Below are 19,792 nucleotides of genomic sequence, written 5' to 3' on the forward strand. Positions count from 1 at the left end.
GCGGGTACCGGGGGCGCTGAGTCCCGCTGTCGCGCAGGTTTGTCCCCCGTGCCCCGCCGCAGGATGGAGTTCGAGCTCCTGGAGAGCGACGTGCTGGAGTCGCTGGAGGACCTGGGGTAGGTGCCCCGGGGCCGGCGCTGGCGGGGGGGGAGAGGTTCTCGGCGGCCGTTGGCGGGGCCGTGGCGTCGTCGGGCGGCCGGTGCGGGCCGGGAGCAGGAGGGAGGCCCCGGTGGGGGGGGGCTGTCTGCGGCCCAGGGCAGAGCTGCGCCAGGGTCAGCCCCTGGAAGGGTCCCTTTTCATCAGAGCCGAGGTGCCGCCCCCCCACGTAGCGGGGCTGGCGGCGGTGTCGGTTGGGCTTGAGAAAAGCACCACGGCAGTTTTTTAGCTGTACGGCCTTGGCAAACATTTTATCTCTTCCTGCGTGCTGATCTCCTTGATTCTTGTGATGCCACCTCATCGGTAACCCCTCTGTTCAACAGAGTGGTCCCAGGTGAGGGTGGGGAAGGGGAGAAGGAAACCTTTTAAGAAGAGAAGTCAGAGAAAAAATCTTTCAGGCTTCATACTTGGTGAAAAATAATAGACAGCAAAAAAATTGTAAATGACAGAGTATTTTTCCCTTTTTTTTTTAACATAATATAGCCCAGGAGGCTTTTGTTGTTTAAACCTGTTACTCTGCCAGAGTCAGTAAGGTTATATAAACATGAAAGGGAGAGCAAGGAGAATGTGCTCTACTGTAAGCTTGCATGTCTGTAAACTGTTGAGAGCTCAGACAATAGGCAGTTACAATTTTACTGCTGCTGGTTCTATGCAAACAGCTGTATTTATTCACATTGGCCACATTCCCATAAATCACTTTGTGGCTAGAGCCATTATGCTCCGATAAAGATTATATTCCAAGACTAAGATGGTTCCAAAGCTTGAAAAATAGGTTTCTGTTTTGGCAGGTATTTCTCCAACTGAAATGCAAAAAGGTGTCTGCCATGATGCACATACCGTGATCGGCTTCTTTTTTCTGCCATATGTTTAAAAGGATATTAGTGGCTTGAAGGGATTGTGATTTGTGCTCCTGATCTGTGTAATTATAGACAGAAAGTGTTGCTGTCGATTGTTGACATAAATAAAGTGAACAATGAAAGCAGATTAAAAAATAAGTCATATCAGCCAAGACTGGCAACAGTGATTGAAAAGCAAATGTGGAGGGAGAAAGACACGGGGCTTCAACGGTATTGGCAACAACAATTGGGAAAACTACTGCATGAGACTAAATGACTTCTGTTTCCTTGTGTCTGGAAAGACGGCTGTTTGAGGTTTTAATCTTTGGCAGTAGCTCCATGGTCCTTCACAGTTCAACTTATTTTTTCTAACCAGATACTGAAGGCATTTCTAATACATTACTTGATTATTTTTTTTAATAGCATTGCACATCAAAGGGTTGTTTCTTTTGGGATTTGTGCTCGAGGTGCTCAAATAGTGGCCTCTTGCCTTGCAAGTCAGTCTGTTGAACTATTGAAAAAGTAAACAAACTGGAGATCATAATGTTACCAAAAGAGGAGTGTAGCTCTAGAACATGTGCCATTGGCAGGAATGGAAGGAAAAAGCTGCTTGCAGTCAGGAATCTGCAAGCTGGATTACGGGCCAGGTAGATGTGTAGCTGAAGTCATAATTATCAGAGATAACACAGTAAAGATGTCATATCTGTCAAAGAAAAATTCTAGAAAAGGGGCCTCTGATGTGACCAGTGACTTAAATCCAGATCCTGCCAAAGCAAAAGGCTTGTCATCGCTTCCTTTCTACTTTGATCTATAACTGGATGTTTCTATTCCGAGTCCCAGATGTTCCTATACATGTGTAGGTCTGAAACGTCTGTGGGGTAGGACTTAGGCTTGCTCTAATTAGCCTGTTGGACTTGTCTAGCCTACTGTGGTAATATAGTAGGGTTGTAATACATCAGATTACAGTTTCCCACCAGCTGCCAGTAGATTAACTCTGTGTGGCTAATTGAGCTGCTCTGTGAGGTAGAAGTTATTTTTGAGTGTGGCTTCTTCATTTTAGTTGGATGGAGTAACAGGCTGTTACAGTAAAGACCAAATCCTTTATATGTGATGTTAAGCACAAGAACAAAGTGTGGAGATTAACATATTAATTTGCTCTTTGAGATTTTTTTTTTTTTTTTTTTTTTACTTCTGAGGTTTGCCAAGAGTTGACTGGACTGACTGGGTTGCTGTGACATAGCGGGTGACTATACCTGGAAGTTCAAAAGAGGGAGTTCAGTTGATTATGTTCACTCTTGGATGTCTTTCTGTTTTGGGTGCACTGTATCAAAATAATACTGTGCATTTTTTCTTAAATACTCTGGCAAGCTCTGACTTTGTGCTTCTACCTGGTTAATAAGGCAGCCTTCTCCCTACTATTCCTCCTCCCCCTGACAGAGTATCAGTACCCAGATGTCCTGAAAACTATGTCTTCTAAGACCTGATCTGTAGACTCATGCTTTCTTACACTAGGCCTGATCTTGGCTTGTTTACACAAAGAGCTAATTCTATTTATTTTTCTTGTGCCCACTTAAGAAGGTAATTTTTCAAGAGAGGATATTGTTTTGCAGATCACTTTTGTAACATTTGTATCAAAGGCTTTGTTTTGTGTGGCAACCTTTTGATACGTGATAAGAAATGACAGAAAAGATGCACTAGTTCAGCAGTAATTATTCAATGTACTGTAAAGCAGTGCTCAAGAATGATACTTTGAAACTGCAGTTGCCCTAGATAGCTATATTGTAAGTAACATATTAAGGAGATAGACGCAGAGAATTTGCCACTGCATGTGATAACATTCTCCAGGATGAAACCTTTGATGATGATATTTTGTGACACAGTCTCTTTGTCAGTAAGCTAATGTGCATGGAAATGCTGAGTTCACTCAGATGTTTTCAGTGTGCTTTTTCTTACAGTTCAGTGCGGGAATCTTATCAGTTTAGATGTTCAGCATTGCAGATGTGATGAGGGTGTGTTTCTCAATATGCACACAGCATAAAGTAAATCTATCACGGGACATCAGTCATAGCAAATGTTAATAAACTGTGCTTTTGTTTTACTTGTCAGTTACAAAGGTCCATTGTTAGATGACGGAGCGCTGGCTCAGGCAGTCTCTCGTGGAGCCAGTTCCCCTGAATTCACCAAACTCTGTGCTTGGTTGGTATCTGAGTTACGGCTATTCTGTAAACTAGAGGAAAATGTGCAGGCAACTAACAGTAAGTAGCCATAACTCTAGCACAAACGTGCACTTAATGTATGTTCTTGCATGCCATAAAGATTTGGGCTGACAGTTGCCAAATTTGTTGTACCAGGGAGCATTGTCTGTGCGCTGTCAGATTTTGGTTATTTTCCACCTGAAACTTGCCTAATGAACAGCCAGTAGAGATTGAAATAATAGTGAGGCTCAAACAGTCTTTGTTCTGAAATTAGCTTTTTCTTTTAATTGTTCAACCATAGAACTTTAAAAAAAGTTCTTGGATGGATTTATCGAAACATTAGTGGTTTTTTTTTTTAATTAGATCATGAGAATACTTTTATTCAATGCTTCTGTTTGTAATTTTGATGTAAGAAATACCTACTGTTCAAGGAAATGTTCTCATGACTACAGTAACGATATTTTCTTTTTATTTTTGGTTACCTTAACTCTGTGATTACTATGTATTTTTCCCCCTTTATGAAACACTCCGGGAGAAGGAGCCTGAAAATGTTTGTTTGTTTATTATTGTGGTGGAGGAAGCAAACCTTAGTTTTCAAAAAATGTTATTTTTGGTCAACTGGTCATGACATTCTACAGATTAAATTGGTATGATAACCTGTACTTCTGAATATCTAATGTATTAACTCATAATGCCTTTATGAACTTAACTTTCAGTCTGCTCAATGGCCAAAGATTGCTGCATTTCACCTCAATATCTGTTCTTTTCCTCTTTCTCTCTGTTTTTGACATGTCCATCCTTTCTTATTTGAGTGTATTTGACTCCCTAGCTCTGTAACAATACAGCATTTCACCTCTTCTAGCAGTATAAGGTTCCTACTATGTTTTGTGAAAAATACAGTCCGGAAGTACTCTAGCACCTATTTCAAATTCTTTAAACACAGTGATAGAAACATTTTATCTGTAGTACCATCAAGCCCTACCTTCATTTTGTGGGACTTGAGTTTATAAATAACAGACATTTTGGGTTGAAGTCCCTTTTAAAATGAAGAAAAACTGTTACCTCTCATTAATCGCTATTTTTTGCATAACTTGGCTTAACAAATTCAGATTAATTTCACTAATTTCTGACACAAATATCAGTCTAAGCTTTGATTTACATGACCTGATTATTTTTAAAGAATATTGGTATGAAATAAGATCATTTGACAAATGTGAGCTTACAGGGAGAAGTGGTAAAAGCATGAGAGCTCATAAACCATATTATTCATGACTTTGTCAGAACTATCTAATACATTTGTAGTGGGAAAAGTTAGTTGATACTTAAAATACCCCTGTAAAATTTGCAATGTTTTTAATGTCACTTCATTGTAGAAGTTGCCAGTGGCGCTCTGTTGTAGCTGGGGAAAGCTGTCAGTGAAACATAATTTTACAATAATGAGGAATATCATGGCTCCAAGTAGGTTGTGCTGTGCTTTGAGTTTCAAAGAACACATTTGGCTTCCATTAAAAGCAGGGTTTTAATGTTAAATAGCAACTGGAGCAAAGCATAATTTTTTTTTTTAATATCTAATTCATTCTACTCACAGCCAGAGATATATGTATTAGGTGTAAAGAAATTACTATTCTTTTCCTTCTAAGGTCCAAATGAAGCAGAAGAATTTCAACTCGAAATGAGTGGGTTGCTGGCTGAAATGAACTGTCCATATGCATCATTAACATCAGGAGATGTGACAAAACGCCTTCATAATCAAAAGAACTGTCTCTTGCTGCTTAGTAAGTTAAAGGGGTGCTTGCAAGCAAATCTGTTTTTGTACAAGAATCACAGTATTGTTTCTTACACTTAATGATATACTGGTTTGTTTACCACAATGTATAAACAGTTACCTAAAATGGTGAATTATTTTCCCCTGTAATTTATAGTGTCAGAATGTTATACTTTTGGGTCTAATAAACTTACCAGTCATTCTGTAGGCAGTGTATGATGGAAGATACTCTGAAGATTAACATTTTTCACATTCACTAGCAACAGGCCTGTCCTATTACTTCTCAGGAGGTACTCTGAAGAGGGAATAATTTGAAGACTTCTGCCAGGATTTAGCCACTGAACTTTGTTTAGAAGGGTTGTAAAAATGACAACTAACACCAGATGCATCATCCTTTTGGAGCCCCCACCATGATGACTTGCAAGGTGCCATAAGACTTGCATTTTTCTACACTCTGACAACAATTGGAATTGTTGTGAAGAAGAGAAAATGTTTTATCCCAACTTCTAGTTCTTTTGACCATCTCCCTGAGTAAATAGCTTCAATGTTGCTTTCTGCTGATTGAAAATAAATTAGCAGTAGCAATGGTGATGTCTTCCTTTTACTTGTCCACCCAGCAGATCTCAATACCTAAATTGGTTTTATTCCTGCTTAGGAAATGTTAGAGGAGAAGAAATAGTACTTCAGTTTGGAAAAAGTGTGTGATGTTGATTCACATTTAAAAAAAAATAATTTTACAAGTGTCGGAGTTAGAAATTGTAATACTAATTTTAATCTGATCTTAAATTCAACATAATGTTTTATTTGCTTCCTCAGTTGCTGCCAGTTCTTTAACTTTTCAAAACAGAAATTTAGTTCTGCCCTCAGGTGCGATGTAAGAAATTAATTACAGAGTAGGTTCTAGTATTTCAACAGTAGGAGAAAGAGGAGTAGTAAGAGTTAATCTGAATTTGTTTTGATAGCATGTTCAAAAATGTCAGGTGAAGTGAGGTAATAATTGCGTTTAAAATATTTTGTAGCTCAAACAGTCTGCCCTTCAGCTTATTCGCTGTAAGCCAAGCCATTTAGTAAATTTGGCTTGTCTGTGAGAAACAGTTTATTCCAGAGGTCCTCTGTGATATACGTTTTGGTAATAAAAGGCCTTGTTCAGAAGCTGGCAGGAATACTGTGTTTACTGTCAAGTATGGAATTGAAATAGATGCCAAACTCCTTTTTTTGTGTACTGTGATAGTTGCATAGCTTGCTTTACCTACATTAAGCTAACTTATTAGGTATCCTGTTATATGGGAACCATAAACCCAGATTTTTTTCAGAAGAAACAGAATAACCCTCTTTAATTGAATGCCAGGTTATTTTATATTTTAACGAAATGCAGTACAGTTTATGTCAATTGGAAGATATAACAGTATTGCTGCGAGAGGAAAGCACCAAATAAACATAAATAGTTAGATTGCCTTGGTGTTCAGCATCACTAGAATACAATATTAAGTACTGGCATCTGCAAAAATAAAAAGTACAAGAGTTTCAGGTTGGTTCAGAAAAGGTCTGCAAAAAAAGAATCACTATCTGGAGAACATCTATGTCTTACAGTGATACACTTAAAAATTTCAGTCTTTGTCAGAGGAGGTTGAAGGTGGCTTGAATATAATCTCTGAATTCTTGAAACAAAATTCTGCTGCTAGTTTCTTTTTCAGGAGGTCCTAATGGGGTGTAAATAATAGAAAGTTGAATGTAAGAAAAATCTATATAAAGTACCATTGAAAGAACTTACAAAGGATTCTTCACTGCTTTGCATATTAAGAATGTTATAATTCATAAGGTGTTCTGTGTCTTTAGCAGAAGACATTCTAGAGATCATTAAAATGCTTTGTTCTTTTCTTAATCTTTTGATCTGTCCCAATTTCATAGGTGGTAAGCTGCTTTTGTATAGCCATGGGTTTATAGCCCTGCTCACAAGTCTGTCTTTATCAGTGCAGTATCTATTTTTCAATCCTTATTTTTAGAAATAATTATTTACGTTACTGTTATGGTCACACAGTATGATTCATGATAAAAGTATTGTTAAACCTGTGCATTTCTTTCAGTTCAAACCTTGAAGTTGTGACAATCACAAGCAAAGGCTGTGTGCTAAATTTATATATCACTGTAACCAACACCTAATGCTGAAATTTTGGGTGTATACCATGTTCAGAAATTGTCATTTTAATATTTTTTGTTTGTTTGATAAAGGAGTTCTAATGTGGTGGTAGGCTCTTGCAGTTCTGATACTGAAGAGCACTGCAGGCATTCTAGCTTGTATTTCATCAGTTACTGCCTTCCTTTCTGGAATTATTATAAACCTGAATTCTCAATAGTACTTTTAAAAGTGGGGGGTTTTTTCCACTCTGCATCTTGCCTGGGGAAGTAGAGGAGATTCATTCAACATTTCACTTCTCTCTACTCATTTCCTTGCTTTGTTTCCTAGAGCCTCAAGGAGTGCTTGCTTGTCTAGCTTAAAGTGCATATCCAAGTCTCTCATCCTGCTTATTTCCATGTTCCTAGTCTCCTGTCTTTGCTGGGCGAAGCCTGAAGGAAAAGAGCTGTGCTCTGTTGAACTTTGTGATTAATACCGGTCGGAATCATAGGGATTTTTTCCAGGCTTTAATTGGTTGTATTAAACCTTTCCCCTGTTTGTTGTGTTTCTAGCATTGAGCTCAGTGCTTGTTAGAAATATGAGCGTTCTGTGGATACCAAAATTATAGCCCTAACTCTTTCTAAAACAGTCCATTTGCACATTCGTTGGTTGTAAGCGCTTGAGTTCTCACTGGTTCTAAAATAATTTTAACTCGGCTATATCTGATGCTGAAATCTAATTTTTCTTACCCAGCATACCTCATCTCAGAACTGGAAGCTGCCAGAATGCTGTGTGTGAATGCCCCTCCTAAAAAAGCACAGGAAGGAGGTGGCAGTGAAGTCTTTCAGGAGCTAAAAGGCATATGTATTGCTTTAGGCATGTCCAAGCCTCCAGCCAACATAACGATGTTCCAGTTCTTCAGTGGAATTGAAAAAAAAGTAAGATCCAAAGGAACAAAACTAGAATATTTATGATGTTACTGTTTTGATGGAAAATAGTTCTGCTACCAGGGAGATATTTACCTCTTGTGAAACTCCAGTGTTTGAATTGTGAAGGAGAGTTAACGTGCTTTACTGAGTATGCCAAGAGTCAGGATTCTGAAAATGAATTTAAAGGCTTTTTCCATGCCAAGGCATGAGGTCAGGGACTACTGCTATCATTGCCTTACGGGGTGAGGTATTTCTTACTCTGCTGTAGGTTTTAATGTCATCACCTGTTGCAGAAGACATGGAAACTGCTGAGCTTAAGCCTCAGGAAGAACATTAAGGAGAAACATATTCCAAGAAATACACATAAACAAATTTTTACAGGAACCTACTGTTTTAAAAATGTTTAGGTTAAAAGCTGTTGTAACTGAAGTCAAGTTTACACCTTTTCCCTAAGGCTTCATTGGTTCTGTTTACTTTTGTTCCTTTACATGTATGTGTTCTCCAGGTTGTTGTGGGGGTTTTTAAAAGAAATTTACTTCTGTTTGAGTAATTTTTATAAAACAGAAAATTGAAGTGTAATGGCCTGTCCAGTGCACAGACCAAAGGTGGAGGACAGAAAGTTTTTAAGTTAAGTAACTTAACTTGCAGAATAGGGGAGAGAGAAGAGAACCTTTGTGGACTTTAAAGAACAGATATGATTACAAAGCTCCCCAAAATATTTCAGAGAGGTTTTTTGACTAACCTTTTAGTTGCATTGTACTTAAATAAATCCAAGCAACTGAAAATAGTGCTTCATTTCTTTGCAAGAAATCAGTTTGGATTGACTTGTTTAAGAAGAGGAGGATGGTTTTCCAGCAGAAGTCCAACGTGTAGAATGGAAGCAGTTTGTTTTCTGATTTTGGCATTGTCATGGGCATTAAATAGTTAGATAAGAAAACTGTGCTTCCATTTTCTAGAAAAGGTAGAAAATATTCCTAACAGTGAACGATGCTGGCAAGGTTTGCTGGTGAAGGAGACTCTATAAAAATACAGACTACAAAGTAGATCAAAATCTTTTTAATCTGGGAATTCTGTTATGCTTTACTAATTGACTTTTCTTTTACACTGTCTTGCTTTAAAGTCGAATTTGCGTACACCTTGCAAAATCGTTAAGGTTAAATTACCGTTACCTCATTGATTTGTATCCATAGGTGGTTATACTAAAAAAAACCCCTGAACAGTCCTTATAGCTTAATAAAATACATCAGGGACTTCTAACCTACAGGGTTTTTTAGAAATCATATATAGCTGTGGTGCTTACAGTCTGAACACTTCAGATGTTGGTAGTATTTGAGAAGGAAAAAGTAAATCTGACCAATAACTGAAAAACTTACTTTACTTTGCGAATGAAAATACATCACAAAGTTGAGCAAAATGTGAAAAGTTAAATAACATAGAGTGAAAATTTTACTTGACTGCAAGATGATAGTTATAACAAGAGATCACCCTGAAATTTCCTTGTTTTTAAAAAGTGAGGCTTAGAATGGCGATATTCTCATCTAGCATGTGAAAATCAAGTTACCTTTTTTCTTCACATATACATAGTACAGTTTGGAGTAGGATCTTTGTGTAATTGACTCTCTCTGTTAATGATCCACCACATTAAAAAAAGAAACTGCTGATACTTGAATGAACTGCTACCTCTGCTACTCTGAAAGCACTTGGTTTTAAAATCTTCAAGTTAAACAAATTGGGCTCAGCACCTTTGGAAAACCAAGTCACTGAATGTGTTAAATCAATTGCTGGAATGAACAGCCAAGGAAGTTGAAAAATGTGGTTTGCAGCAGTGGAAAAGTGAAGTTTCATAACTCCAACCTGCTTTGATCCAAGTTTTTGTCACTGCTACTCCATTTCTTCCCCCTGAAGTCCTCAGAAATTTTGAGATGGGAAAGATAACCTAAGTTGTGCCCAAACTTTTAAAATGCAAGTTAAATTTAAATTTTCATATTGAAGATTTTCTCCTTTTGATTGTAAAGAGGGGTCCTTCTTTAGATTGTGTTACATTTCACATAGTCTTAATACCTTTTTGATACAAGTGTGGGGTGTTTTTCTGAACTAAAGAGATGATGTGTAGAATAATACTGCTGTCTTCAAGGGGAGCTGTACCTCATGGAATCTGTCTATTTTAACTGTAGATCTACTCTATGGTCCCTTCTCTTAAATAATTATAGCTGAGACTACCAGAAATATAAAAATACTTGCCTTCCAAAAGAAGTGTGCTTGGTTCTCTGTCCCAGAGAAAACAACTTGATATTGGAGGTTGCTCTGTCAAGCCTGTGACTGTCCAAGGGTCCTCTTCTGTAATTTGAATCTTGAAAAGCTTATTTTTTTTTTAGCCAATGCTTATATTTTTATATGTCTCCTAACAGCTGAAGGAAACCCTAGCAAAGGTTCCACCTAATCATGTTGGAAAACCTTTATTGAAGAAACAACTGGGACCAGCTCACTGGGTAAGTAGTTGCAGGTGTTAGAGCCCGTTTCCCTTTTTCAGGTATATAAAGTGTTGATCTTGATTCTGTGTCTAATGTTGCAAAATATTTTTCTCATCTCTTTCTGAAGATAAGACAACTTCTTGCAGTATTTTACATATATGTTGGTACAGTAAGTGTTCAGCAACTGATAAGATCTCAGGTTTGTTGATCTATATGTCTAGGTGCAGGCAAAAGTTTTCCAAAATAAAGGAGATTTACGGTGGTGGTGCTGACCTGCATGCTTGTGCAGTAGCTTAAGCCTTCCTCTCCTGCTCCTTGCCAGCACTGTCTGTGTGACCTAGCCTTGCTGAGATGGTGTCACATCCCCTCCTGTGGCTTCTTTCCAGCTAACCTGTGGGTCTCCCCATCGTTTCCTCCTCTCTTTCTATCCTGCTGGAGTAGCCTGCTTCCTTCATAGCCTCTTCTCCAAGAAGCAGTGAGTGTGCAGGTGGAAGGGGGAGAGGCTGTACACCCAGGTGGCAGAGGCACAATCATCTCCAGCTGGGTTTTGTCACCTGCTGTTCTAGAATGATGGTGCCTGGGTTAGATACTGCTGCTGCACCAGCACAAAGCTATGGCTACTGCTGTGAGACTGCGAGTCTCTCTTGTGTCTCTTGCTTAAGGTTGAAGCTCTTCTGCTCCCAACAGTCTGCTCCCTTCAGTGCTTGTATTGTTGAGGCTGAAAGTGGGCCCCACAGCCCCCCTTCAGCCAGGCTTCAGTCAATACATAAATAATTTCCTTAATGGTGCATATCTCAACTGTTGCTCTGACTAGACCACTGTCTGCTACCAGGTGCGTTTCTAGTGATGGCTTTTTCCAGTAGGGCACTGTGTTGTCTTGTCTGTATGCAGATTGTGCTTTAATCAAGATCCTCTTACAGTACTTTACTTACTTTTAGTCCTCTGTCTTTGCTCTATCTTTGTCCTTAAGCTTACTGCTTTTAAAGAAAGCAAGGACACCCTGGTCCCTAGGACTTACATATGTCCTTGCATCTCCTTCAGCTTGTTGCATGTAGTATTTTCTCACTTTTGCTTCTCTGTCCTGGTGAGTGTTGAGAAATGCCTCAGCAGTGTGTGCAGTTTTTATGTCCCTTCTGAAGAACAGGCAGCTGTGCTGTTAGAAATAGTAGAAGGCTGAACGTGAGGATAACAGCCTTTGAAGCCTTCAGGAAAATAGCATCAGCAAGCATTACTTGCTGTGAGCCCATTTGACAAGGTAGATAATTGCAGGCTTAAGCCCTGCTTGATATCTCTGTGTCTTATTCTCTTCCATCCACATAGTTTTTATCTTAAGTAGAAACATTTTATCTATAATCTATAGGTTATGTTTGCAAATTTTTGTTTCAGGAAAAAATTGAAGCAATTAATCAAGCCATAGTCAACGAATACGAAGTCCGAAGAAAACTGTTAGTCAAACGTTTGGATGTAACTGTGCAGTCCTTTGGCTGGTCAGATAGAGCTAAGGTACAACCAACTTGCTGTGAAGTTCTAGTAGATGGTAATGCTTTATAATAAGTATCTCTGGAAGACTGCTTCATTATTTCATCCTTCATGAGTAAGAAATAACCACAGAAGTTGTCTGGTTTTGGTTTGAATTTCTGAAGAAGTTTATGGCAATATAAGATGACTAAAAAAATTTTACTGAAAACTGATTTGTTGGATTTTAAAACAGTCTGTAAAATGAGAAGATAGACTGTGTGTAACTATACACCAAAGCCAAAACATACAGTTAAATAGGCCACTGCATTCAGAGTACCATAATGTGACTCATTAAATGCTGTGTCTGTGTGATGGTAGAAACGCATCTTCCTGTTGAGCATCCCTTAACTTACTTTGTGCTGTCCACAGTGATCAGATTTCCTTAACTCAAAGTGTGTCTGCAAGCACAACTCCACAGATGCACATGAGAAAAGCTGCTAAGGCACTACTTGTTCTTACCTCATAGACAGGGTAATATTTTATGTGCTTCTTTTGTCTTTGAACCGTGCAAATGGCCGTGACATGACGACTGTTCTCTCTGAGTATATGATACATATTCTACTTTTAAAAATAATTACATGGTTTCTCTATTTCCAATATTTCATAGTGAAAAAGGAATGACGAGATTTAAAAAATAGTACATATAATTTATTTTCTAGGACTAAACCAGATCTGTTAACATGCTGTTAATTATGCTGCTGGTGGTGTTTGAGACTGAGTTATTAGTGATAAACTGTGACACATCATCAAGTGTTTTTTTTCTTGATAAATGATTTATTAAAAAAGCAACTGTATTTTAATAATAAACTGTGACCTCTCCCATTTTCTCTTTCATCACCTGAGCAGGACTTCTACTGGTGTACTATCTCTTAAACCTTGTATTCTTCAGGTTTTTTAGTGGATGGTTGAAGAACTATCTGATTGATTGAATATTTTAATAGTGAATTAAAACAGGCAAAAGTATGGATTAGGTTATAAACCAGGGACTTCTAATTGTGTTATAGCTTTGGCATCCAAATCCATGTTTGTTTGGGTTTTTTCCTAGGAGAATTCTCAGATGTTTTTGAACTTGACTAGCTACATGAAATCCTTTCACAAAACCCACACATTGTATATATTTTTTGTATCTTTTGAAATGCAAATTAATTTTTTTAGGACCATAACAACACAAAATTGGAGAATGTGGCTATAGTATTCCATACATGCAATACAATTTGTTTTAACAGTAACTTTTAGCAGTGCTTTAATACATGATGCTAATTATTTTTTTTAAATTTGAAAAGTAACAGAATACAGTAGTATAACTAAATAGTTACTTCTCCAGATAGTAACAACACCAGTAAAAACTTTATAGTCTGTTATTAGGGTTTTTTTAAGTTCAAAAATGTCAAGTTTCACCTAAAAGAATAATATCATAGCACCAAAATACTGTGCTCAGAGCTCAGTCAAACTTGCCAGGGAAGAACATACTACTGCTCTGGTGAATACTGTTCCTTCTCTTGTCTTTAGCCAGCATCAGGTTAATGATGTGCATGTTTTCCTTAATTTTGAATAAGCTCTGTTCAACTTGTAATATAAAAGCAGAAGCTTTTGGTTCTAGAAATTAATCACTGAGTCATTTTGAAATACATACTCTCAATTTTTCCCAGTTCCGGTTTTCTGCCTTTAGATGGAAAATACGATTTTAAAATTTGCTCCTAAGTTCTTGCCTGCTCAAGAGATTCGTTGGAAAACCTGGTCTGCCTGTCACCACTGCTGTCATCTGGGGTCCAGACAAGAAGCAGCCCTTTTGTCTATGTGCAGATTGCAATCTGGTTTATCCCAACTGCATGACACATTATACTCTGCTGATAACTGAAGATAGATGTAACTCGTGTATTACTCATGGCTGGTAGCACAGATTTCTGTTGTGTCTGTCAGTTGGAAAACTGCTGTCATACTTTTGAGGTGTTCAAAGAAACTGGTATGGTTAATGCCAAAAGGCAGTAGAGGAAGAGAGAGTGCCTACAAGGCAAAGTTGACTTGTAGGATCTCATTTGTAGCTTGGGCACTACATATGTGAGACAAAGGACTGAATTAGAACAAGCACTTGAGAGCTTTAGTTCTTCCAGTACCTCTTGATGGTTTACCTTTGTGAAGAAGTTGACTGGAATGAAGAGTGTGAAAGAGTTAACACAGCCTTTTTCTGCTGATACAGTGCTGGAGGTGGGGTGATGCTAGTCTAACTGGAGTGGGTGTGGGTTGGGGTGCAGGCACAGAAGGAGGTCTGGAGGCTGGACACAGACATGTTTCACTTTCAGTATCTTTTAGACATTAGCAGTAATTCATATAACTATGACACAATTCTGTTCTGTCTTTGGCTGCCTGAAAGTAATATGGTCTGCATGTATATATTGTTAATCTTAAAATTGTCAGATCAGTGTCTTGACAGTTCAGTCAGAATAGTGTTTCCTATATTACTTCAGAAATTTAATTTGACAAATGCTAGCTTCGTTGCAGTGATTCTTAGTTACAAAGTGGTTCTCACTGTTTTTTATATTAATTTTTGTTCTATTTGCAGTAGTGTCTTGTTCTTCAATGTTGATTTGATTCTTTTGGTGAGGTGTCCCATTGCTTTCCTATTACTTTAGCTGATGGGGTTTTGTTTTTCTCCTCTCCAACAGAGTCAAACAGAAAAACTGGCTAAAGTCTACCAGCCAAAACGTGCCCTCTTATCTACTAAGTGCACTATTTCCATTGCAAATCTCTTGGCAGCTCGACAGGATCTGTCAAAGATTATGAGAACAAGCAGTGGGTCCATCCGAGAGAAGACTGCATGTGCCATTAATAAGGTACCTTTGATGACAAATGGCTTGTTCTGTTATGAATATTTAAGTAATTTGAATGTAATAATAAATCCTACTTTTTTAGCATTGTAAGTGGAATTTGGAAATAAAGGTTAAAAAATTTGGTGTTTACAGATTATGCATTGGTGCATTATGGTAACTGCAGTTTCACCTGTTTAAGTTCAGAGTGCCCTTTCTTAGGGACAGTAAAAAAGTGCTGAAATATCTTTGATTACTTTCAGTGGAAGTAAGCCTGCTCTGTCTTATCAGAATTACTGATGTCATTACACTGCTGCTACCAAATTCTGTCACTGTGTCTAAAGTAACACCTACATTGTAGCTGTGTTTCTGATCTATGTAAATAGAATGTACTAAGATCACAAAGCAAGGCTCTTGCAGGTTAGATTCTCCTGTGTACACAAATAAGAGATTATAGTCAAGTGTGTAGTTTTAGTAATGACATAGTAGGAGTATGATTTAGAATATGATTTAGACTAAGCTATTTACCTTGTTTCAAAAATTACGATTTTACCGGAGTAATAGGCTCACAAAGGTACATGTGCTGAACTTGAAGCTCAGTAGCTATGTACAGCAGTGTACTTGGTACTTTAAAACTTGTGGGTGTACATGCATGCCTTTCTGCCTTCTGGGTACCAACTGTATTTCAGGTAAAGTTCTAAGTAATTTAGGATAGAATGGTGGTGTGCTGATTTGACCACACCCTCTCCACCCCAAATAATTTTTGCACCTTTTTAGTGTAGTTGGAGTGTGGAATGTAAGAAATTAAGTGGAAGACAGGTGTGACTGTACCATCAGACTGTATGTATGTTTTACTAGGAATGCAATACTGCCCTGCTGATGATCCATATTCTGTTAACTTAATCTCCCATTATCAATATTAAATGTTTTCCAAGACAGTAACATAAAGTAACAAAGTAACCTGCTTGCATTGAAGTTTTTCTGTTATATCATTTTAAAACTTGAAGCAATGCAAATGTCCTGTCACATTTTTAAGTCTTGCTAAATTCTTAAAGTCACAGCATCCTTAGACAGCTAGACCTCTACAGTCTTGCTCAACTCTGATCAGCGCCGTCTGACACCTACCTGTTTGTTGGTGTGTAAGTTTTTGTGTGTCCCTACTGAAAAATAAAAATCTTTGCACTTTGTTTACCAAGCCAATGGCTTCTACAGCAATTCAGAGCGCTAGTTAGGAGAGAGACTGTGTTGCACTGTACTTGTGGTTGTTTGAGATTAGCAGTCTGCACTAGTAAACAGTTTAGTGAAAGACTGTATTGATGCTGCCTCTACTGGTGTGCCTGCTGTTTGAACAGAAAACCCAGGTCTCCTGACTTGTTTTGTTAGGAGTGCTTGGAGTACTAGAAAATCCCTGTTTAATTTTTATTAATTGGAGACAAAGGTCTGTCACATTCAAACAGACAAAAGCTTGCCTTGATGAAATCCTCTGGATGTAAGAACCGTTGAGCAGCTGTTGTTTGTGGTGTGTATCAGTAAATGTGACTCTTCTGTGAGGTGTTACAACTCCTATGGCAGTTCTCCTTTCCTTTTGCAGGTGCTAATGGGCAGAGTGCCTGACAGAGGAGGAAGGCCCAATGAAATTGAACCACCACCTCCTGAGATGCCACCGTGGCAGAAAAGACCAGAGGCTGGTCCGCAACAAGGTGGTGGCAGAGGAGGAAGAGGTGGCTACGAATCCTCATATGGAGGGCGAGGAGGTTATGACCATGGGGGTCACGACCGAGGAGGAAGAGGAGGCTATGACTCATCATATGGAGGGCGAGGAGGTCATGAACAAGGAAGCCATGATCGGGGGGGACGAGGAGGACGTGGTGGTTATGATCATGGTGGTAGAGGAGGCGGAAGAGGAAACAAGCTTCAAGGAGGTTGGACAGATGGTGGAGGTGGTGGCTACCAGGATGGCAGCTACAGGGAGAGCAACTACAGAGATGCAGGTTTTCAAACGGGTGGCTACCACAGTGGTGGTGGTGGTGGTGGCTACCAAGGAGGAGGTGGCTATGGTGGCTACCAGTCGTCTTCATATTCAGGAGGTGGCTACCAAGGGGGTGGTGGCGGCAGCTACCAGCAAGACAACAGATATCAAGATGGTGGGTCCCACAGTGACCGAGGGGGTGGGCGTGGAGGAGGGAGGGGTGGCCGTGGTGGGAGGGGTAGCCGTGGAGGTCAAGGAGGAGGCTGGGGGGGCAGAGGTGGACAGAATTTTAATCAAGGGGGGCAGTTTGAGCAGCACTTCCAGCATGGAGGTTATCAGTATAATCAATCTGGCTTTGGACAAGGAAGACACTTCACGAGCTGAGGTTGCTAAAAGCTTTTGCTTCGTCAGAGCTCATGTAATAGAAACCTGGTTTTAGAGGCCTGGCTTAATTGCTGCTTGAATTAGTACAGGTTTGTATGTGGCAGGTGGAATCTCTTTGGGTTGGATGTTTGTGTTGAGCAAAGTACAACTTTCTGTACACTTTTCCTCTGCACCCCACCCCCAACCTGTCTGAATTAAATATATCATCACTGCACCCTAAAAATCAACTGATAGCCATGCTTTTTAGATGTTGGACTGGTTCCCTCTGCTCAAAACACTTTTATTCTGAAACTACCTGCTGTCTTTGCCTTCCACTTTGATTTAGAGAAATATCAAGACCTGTCTGTCAAATTTGTCTATTATAATACACAATAGAACTTCTGCATTTTCCCCCCTAATCATTGTTCAATTACATGTTCTAAAACGACTTCTGAGTATCGCTTTTTGGCTTGCTGGCCTCTCATTTTAGTCATGAAGATGTACACACGTGTGTGCATGCACAGTGCACTCCCTCTGACAAACAGGTTTTTTGTCTATTATATGAGCTCTACTGTGGATGCCATGTTCAGTAGCCTTATCTCCCGCTAAACAAAGTTTTTGCACCTGCTCAACTCTGAAGACTGACCGCTGCCAAAATCTGCAAAGATCATTTAAAACTAAGCTAAATTGTGAACCGATAGTGTGTGTAGGCCTGTAGTTAGGTGTAGCAATTCAAACTGACCTGCCTCCATCCAAAACAAGTTGCTCCTCCTCCAGACCTAATTTTTACTTGAAATCAGCTAGAAGAAATGACAAACTGAAATTTATTTTATTTGCAAGTTAATACCACTGGCTCAGCAAATCTAGGGCAATTTGTTTTGGGGGTTGTCTTTTTAAAGAAATGCACTACGGCCTGGGAAGGTTAGTTCCTGCCTGGAGGAAGCCCTTTTATTATTGCTGCAGAAAACAAAGCCTGGCTGAGTTTGATGTTCTAATGTTTTTGTTTTTTTCTTTACTGAAAGCCACATAATGCTTCTTGCTGGGTTTTTTGTGTACATAAACATTGTCAAGCTGTGAAAGAAAATGGCTGAAGGTGTGCTGTTGTATAAAAGGTGAGCAATAAAAGTATCTGTATGTTCCCTTTGCTTTAGTTTCTTTTCCTTCTTGGTAGTAAAAAGCAGTTGCTATTGTAGCTGCGAATTCATGGGGATTTCTGTCTGCTTCATTTATTTTACGTTTTAATCTCTTTTAGATGTAGTTGTCCCAGCTGTACTGTGCATTCTGCCCCCTGACAAGCTGTCAGAAGAGAATTGGATGGGAGGAATTGATCTTCAATTGCTCTGAGTTTTGTTCTATTCCTCCCTTGGAACTGGTGTAGCAGCATGTAGTACTCTGTTGGGGGGTTGCTGTGTGGAGTTACTCTTAGACTGTGTGAGCACCCATCTCCCAGGTTATGCTCCTGCATGCCATGTGAACATGGTATGATGCTTCTGGGAACTCTTCTGATGCTCTCCAGCCTTGTGGAAAACGTAGGTTCCTGCTACTGTGCTCGGATCGCTGTAGCAGAGGCTATGCTGATGACAATGTCTCTGGCTACCTGAAATGCTGTTGGGGCTGAATCCAGGTTGATGCAAGCAGGAGGTGTTCCTTGGATTACAGAAATAACATGAGCATTTAAGAGAATCTGTGTAACGCTGGTGTTGCTGTAATTCAAGCTAATCATGTCAAGAAGCTGATAAACATTGTTTAGAACTGATTTCCCTATATTTCATTCCGTGATCAACCTGAAAATCTCCTGTTTAATTTATTGCGGCCACTAGGTGCTGCTAGTGATTCATAGGTTGGAAGTGAATGTCTCTGTGAAAGGCACTTGGGAATCTGACTTAATGTCTCTTTTTTAATGTTTCAAACAAATTTAACAAGGCTGATGAGGGAAAAGTTTCCTATATTGAATCTAGGTCTTTGAGGATCACCGATATAGATCTATCTCAGCATAATACAGTTCAAATTACATGTAAAAATGAATGTTGCTGCTTCACAAAGGTGTTGATGGTTTCTTGCAGCGGGTTGCTCCAGAGAAGGTGTCTCCCTTGTGAGAGAGTAATACCTTGTGAGCATTAGCTGGTGACTAGCTGCGTTCACAGAAAAATAATTAGTGGGTTTTTTAATAATTAAGATTCCTACAACTGGGTCAGTCCTGTACTGGTAAAGGTAGAGAGATTGACAGAGTTAAAGAGCCTTTTTGCTGGGAATGTAATGTCTTCAAGTTGACAGACACCTTCTGCTTTTCTTCACGCTGCTCCTCGCTGTAAAGAGGCATGTGTTTTCTGTCAGTGCATTAGAGTGCTGCAAACTTGTTCCTAGCAAGAGGGAACCCAGGCGGCTCTTCAGATAGCCTCTGGCTGAGTTGCATCAGCACCTTCAGAGACTTCTTTCTGTGCTAGAGCTGCCAGTTTCTCTGCAAGGCTATGACTGTTGCTGCAGTGGATAGTCTCACTTTTGCACACTGTGACATGGTGAAATGATGCTGTGGTGGGATAGGAGCACAGAGCTTCCCCTTCCCCCTTATTCCAGACAGCTTTTTCTCCTCAAAATATGTTCCTTCTCCTCCTCCTTCTTCCAGGACTTGGGGTAGGCTGAGTCCCACTTCATTGCTGCTTGAGGGGGAAAGTA

At 39.3% G+C, this 19,792-nt stretch overlaps 1 protein-coding gene across 1 annotated transcript in view; it reads left to right on the forward strand.

Annotated features, from left to right (window-relative positions):
* The window catches only part of FAM98A (family with sequence similarity 98, member A), an 18,484-nt gene extending 226 nt beyond the window's left edge, over positions 1 to 18,258 (forward strand). Inside the window, exons 2-9 of the mRNA XM_010581209.1 lie at positions 38 to 116; positions 3,099 to 3,247; positions 4,828 to 4,962; positions 7,819 to 8,003; positions 10,403 to 10,483; positions 11,852 to 11,968; positions 14,647 to 14,814; positions 16,379 to 18,258. Coding sequence (XP_010579511.1) covers positions 64 to 116; positions 3,099 to 3,247; positions 4,828 to 4,962; positions 7,819 to 8,003; positions 10,403 to 10,483; positions 11,852 to 11,968; positions 14,647 to 14,814; positions 16,379 to 17,140 — 1,650 coding nt within the window. The 5' untranslated portion in view covers positions 38 to 63 and the 3' untranslated portion in view covers positions 17,141 to 18,258. The remainder of the gene's footprint in view (positions 1 to 37; positions 117 to 3,098; positions 3,248 to 4,827; positions 4,963 to 7,818; positions 8,004 to 10,402; positions 10,484 to 11,851; positions 11,969 to 14,646; positions 14,815 to 16,378) is intronic.
* Positions 18,259 to 19,792: the final 1,534 nt, after the last annotated feature.

The sequence above is a fragment of the Haliaeetus leucocephalus genome, unplaced genomic scaffold (assembly GCF_000737465.1).
Source record: "Haliaeetus leucocephalus isolate CR32 unplaced genomic scaffold, Haliaeetus_leucocephalus-4.0 Scaffold752, whole genome shotgun sequence".
Classification (NCBI taxonomy): Eukaryota; Metazoa; Chordata; class Aves; order Accipitriformes; family Accipitridae; genus Haliaeetus; species Haliaeetus leucocephalus.